The 4,791-nt window shown below is 47.4% G+C and overlaps 2 protein-coding genes across 2 annotated transcripts; one reads left to right on the top strand and one right to left on the bottom strand.

Moving 5' to 3' along the window:
* Positions 1-19: 19 nt before the first annotated feature.
* Positions 20-3,417, bottom strand: LOC109705313 (UBP1-associated protein 2B-like). The gene has a single exon (XM_020226048.1). The coding sequence runs from the start codon at positions 3,153-3,155 to the stop codon at positions 1,800-1,802; it is 1,356 nt and encodes a 451-aa protein (XP_020081637.1). The 5' UTR covers positions 3,156-3,417; the 3' UTR covers positions 20-1,799.
* Positions 3,418-3,559: 142 nt separating this feature from the next.
* On the top strand, positions 3,560-4,785 carry LOC109705314 (E3 ubiquitin-protein ligase MARCH1-like). The gene is made up of 3 exons (XM_020226050.1): positions 3,560-3,832; positions 3,929-4,014; positions 4,601-4,785. Exons 1-3 carry the CDS (start codon positions 3,709-3,711, stop codon positions 4,757-4,759), a joined length of 369 nt encoding a protein of 122 aa, XP_020081639.1. The 5' UTR covers positions 3,560-3,708; the 3' UTR covers positions 4,760-4,785.
* Positions 4,786-4,791: the final 6 nt, after the last annotated feature.

Genomic DNA, 4,791 nt, shown 5'->3' on the forward strand with positions numbered 1-4,791 from the left:
CAAAGTAGCAAGATCATAGTTTCAAAACAGCAAACTTGCTGATAAGAAACATTATCATACCAACCACCTCTTCAAGCCACTCAAAGTACATACAAGCTACTTGGTTACACCCATAGTTATCAGACCTGAACATGGCCTTGACCCAGCTAGGAATTGTCACCCAAATAATTGATCCAACCATGGAATTAACTGGCTGGACCACAAGTCAATAGAATAAAACATTTTTCTCAAAATTTAAACAATACTTAAGTATCAGATTAAAATGCCAAAGTAAATAAGCTGTAAATTACTAAACATATAAAAAGAGTTAATGCATAAAAAATATGCATTACCAAAAAAAAAGAAAAAGAAAAAATCATTCAAAGTGAAAAATAAAGCTTATGTACACAGACCTATAAAGAAGAATAAAAAACAAAAAGAACAACAACAAACTATCATTTGCCGCAAAGCTTGTGAAATAGAATTCTCGACTCTTTTCTCATACATTTTGAAATACTGCAGGGCTAATACACATACAGTATGACGTGCCGCTTCTCAGGGGGGTTATCCATTCTAGAACTATTCTAGCTCTAGCACATTTAACCTTCTTAACCTCTTAGGTCTAACTATCATCCAAAATACTATAATCGGGTTAAGAAGTTTAACCTATTATATCCTCTATATAGAACTATTTCAAGTTGTGGGGATATCACATTCCTCCCCCCTTTAAGCCTTGACGTCCTCGTCAGGCTCAAGCATACTCACAAGCAGAAGGCGATGTGAGACTCATCTCGCTAGCCTTAGTAGACCTTGTAGGGAGCCGCACTCCACGCACATCGATCGTCAGCTGGAAAGTTGCGTCCTGCCAGCTATATGATCGTGGCTCAGCTGAGACTCATTTCACAATTTCGGCTAGTAATTGGCTCTGATACCAACTGTGGCACCCCGGTTTCCAGGGGAGCACCTATCCTAGATCTAGATCTACTATAGCTCTAACACGCTCAACCTTCTTAACCTCTTAAATCTAACTATCACTCAAAATGTTACAACCAGCTTAAGAGGTTTAACCCTGTTATATCCTATATATAAGACTGCCAAGTCTTAGGAATGTCACATATAGTCTCAGCAATTGTGAAGGTTTGATAGACAGCGTGAAATACTTGGTGATAGACTAACGATCACAACTAGGAGCTACTAGATTGATTGGTAAGGCATTAAGGAGAAATTGATAACAAAAAGTTCCCACTTGTATGCCAATGTTGCCAATCAACTGCACAATCAAATGCACTTGTCTGCATAATCTTTTAATCTATTCACTCAAATACGAGCTAACCCCAAAGTTGAGCCACTGCATCAACTATAATCACACTTCTGTCTGTTATAATATACATAGGAGATATCCAATGCAGCAGTTATCCAGAGTGGCAGCAAGTCTAGTATCTACATTAGGAAATCTCCAGCCTAGTTATTTTGAAAGAATGGCTCATTGACTTCATGTGATGTGCCGAGATGAATACAGATTTGAGATTAAGAAGCAGAAGCCAAATAAGGCCCACAACTTCTAAAAAGAAACACGGTTGCCAAAACTTTAACCTCTTGACACATGATACAAATATATATAAAAGATAAGTTGCAAATCCATAACTGAAACGGCGGTAATCAAGGAAATTATTAATGATTATAAAAGAATAAAAAATGACTAAAAAACATAAAGAACCAAGGAAAATCATAGAAATTTGATAAAAAAGAGTAAGGATCAATCCAAAGCACGAAGGAAATCAAAATAACCATAGTAATCAGATGATGAGATTCAAAATCGATTACCAAATGTATGAAGGCCCAAAAGACCTGCTAGGCCTGGCAGATGATGACTGCCCTAGCCGAGACCCTTGATAGGGAAAGGAAGCTGCAGCTCCCTGCGACCCATAAGACCCAAGCACTGAAGGCGCTCCCCCGCCAGCCACCGCGCCCCCTACTCCACCAATTGCGTGGCCCTGCGCACCAGCAGCTAATCCAGCAGCCGGGTTCACCGCCGCCACTGCGGCGGGATTAAGCCCCACCAATGCTGCTGGATTATAAACAGCTGCTGCAAGGAACGGGTTCTGCCCTAGTAAGGCTGCGTAGGCCGGGTTCTGGCTATACAGAGCGAGATTCTGTGCTGCCGCCGCTGCTGCAAGTGCGGTCTGCGAGGGATGCCCGAGAACCGTGGGAGCAGCAGCTGGCGCAACAGCAGAAGCGGGAGCGGCAGCGGCAGCGGAAGCGGAGGCGGCTTTTCCTTTCTGGGATGAATCGGTTGCCATTTGGCAATGCAACTGGCGACCCTGGAACATCTTGTGGGGCTCCGCCAGCGCCTTCTTCACCCCCTCCTGGGTCTTGTACACGAAGAGCGCGAAGCCCCTCGATTTCCCGGTGGCCATGTCGAACCCGAACGGCCCAGACTCGAGCTCACCGAACTGCGCAAACATCGCCCGGAGCTTATCCGCCTGCGCGTCCGCCGGGACATTACTTACATAGAGCTTCCGGCCAGCCGTATCGCCATGCGCGCCGCCTGATGCGGCGGCGCCGCCGCCGCCGGGAGGGCCGCCGAGGGACGCAAGCTGGCACGAGGTGAGGCGGTTCTTTATCTTCTTCTGGGGCTCCTTTAGGGCTCGGACCGCGGCGGAGCGCGTGCGGAAGAGGACGAAGCCGTAGCCCTTGGAGCGCCCTGTGGCCTTGTCGATGACGACGTTGCAGTCCTCGACGGGGCCGAAGGGCTCGAAGGCCTCTAAGAGGGTGTCGCGCGTGGCGTCCCAGCCGAGGCCGTGGACGAAGACCTTGCGGTGGGCGACGTCGGTCTCCGCGGCGACGCGGACGCGGTATAGGAAGCCGGGGTCCTCGGCGACGGCGTCGACGAGGAAGCTGATAAGCTGGTCCTTGGTGTAGGGTTCCAGGAGCGCGTGGATGCGGCCGGGGTTGGCGGCGCCGTCGCCGTCGTCGGAGGGGGAGGAACTGGGGCCGCCTCCGAACAGGAAGGGGTCCTCGTCCTGGATGGGGTTCTGCTTCTGCTGCTTCCGCAGCTTCTGCTTCTGCTTCTGCTTCTGCTTCTGCGGCTGCTTCTGGGGCTTGAGGAACACTTCGTTGCTCTTCTCGTTCTTCCAATTTTGGGCGCGAGCCTTCGCCTTCCTCGATTTCCCCATGGATGCGGGGTATAGGAGAGGGAGGAGGAGACGAGGAGAGGGATTAGGGTTTGGGTTTCGCCGGGTCGCTGAGGCAGAGGAAGAGCGAGACGAGGCCGGTTATTGGGCTCATTATAAATTGGGCTTATCGTACTAAAATATCTCGAAAAATATTTAAATGGACTAGGCCGGTCTATTTAAATTTACAGGCCAGATCAGCCGCGAATGCGACCCGACCCAACTAGCTCGTTTTTTTTTTTTAAAAAAAAGAAAACGTCTACAGCACTGCTCGTTTGCCCTTACTCCATCGTTTATCTACCACTATGCCATTTCTCTTTATCTGCCCCCCAACCACCACGCGCCAAGTCCGTGTCCGCGTTCCTCTCGCTCTCTCTCTCTCCTCCCCTTTCCCGACCGAAGGGAGCGAGGAAGAGAGAGAGGAGGGGAGAGAACGAGGAGACGATCTCGAGTTCTAGGGTTTGGATCCATGGATCCCTTCTCCTCCTCTCCTCTTCCTCTTCCTCTTCCCTGAGACGACTCTCATCCTCTCTCCGCGACCCTGCTTTCGAGACCCATGGCGGATCTGGGGAGCTCGTCGCCTCTCATCGCTCCGGCGAAGCTGGCGGAGCCCGGCGAGATCGACCTCGAAGCCGGCGAGGAGGGACAGCTCCAGTGCCGGATCTGCCTCGAAACAGACGGTGACTTACCTACCTCCCTTTCCCCCCGATCCCCTTCGATTCATCCGATCTAGGTGAAATGGGGGTGAAATTGTTGCTTTTGGATGCGAATTTCAGGTAGGGATTTTATCGCCCCGTGCAAGTGCAAGGGTACTTCCAAGTATGTCCACCGCGAATGCCTCGATCATTGGCGAGCTGTTAGGGTAAGTGATTGCGGTTCTCTTACTTCGTTCCATGTCAAGTACGCTTATCGTTCCAATGACGATCAATTTCAAACTCAATTATTTATTTAGATTGCTTGCATAGCCCACAACCAGGCCGTTTAACCTGTAAAATAAGGAGATTGTGCTACATTTTTTGTATTTGGTTACAAAGTTTGAAGTGTTTGTTGGGAACATTCAAGTGATTTATCACAGGGTTGTGAAGTATGCATGTAGAAGAAAGATTGCAAGATGAAACTGATCTAGAGGTTCAAAATTAAAGAATGATTTTTACGTGGAATTGGCTTGTAGAGTGAAGGTACTAACAGGAACCAATGTGCGGAGTGACCTAAACAATTATAATTCAACTCAAGGTCATTATTTTCGTGAAAACAGAATGCTGTACATTTCCCATCACACAAAACTGCATTAGCTTGTTATATGTTTGCTTCGTATCTTTAATTGGTGATTAACATTTGGTTGTGTTAATGTACAGTATTTATTTTTGTGTGACTATTCATTGTTTGTCATATGAGATTATATTAACTTGATTATACCATTATTCTAATTGCCTTGTTATGTATTCCAGGAGGGTTTTGCATTTGCCCACTGCACAACCTGCAAGGCTCCTTACTACTTGAGGGTTCATGTCCATGCCGACAGGAAATGGAGGACTCTGAAGTTCCGATTCTTCGTTACTAGAGATATATTGTTTATCTTTATGTTAGTTCAACTTGTAAGTTTCTGAGTGTGAACATGAACTTAAGTTCCTGAGAATGT

Source organism: Ananas comosus, unplaced genomic scaffold, assembly GCF_001540865.1.
Source record: "Ananas comosus cultivar F153 unplaced genomic scaffold, ASM154086v1, whole genome shotgun sequence".
NCBI lineage: Eukaryota > Viridiplantae > Streptophyta > Magnoliopsida > Poales > Bromeliaceae > Ananas > Ananas comosus.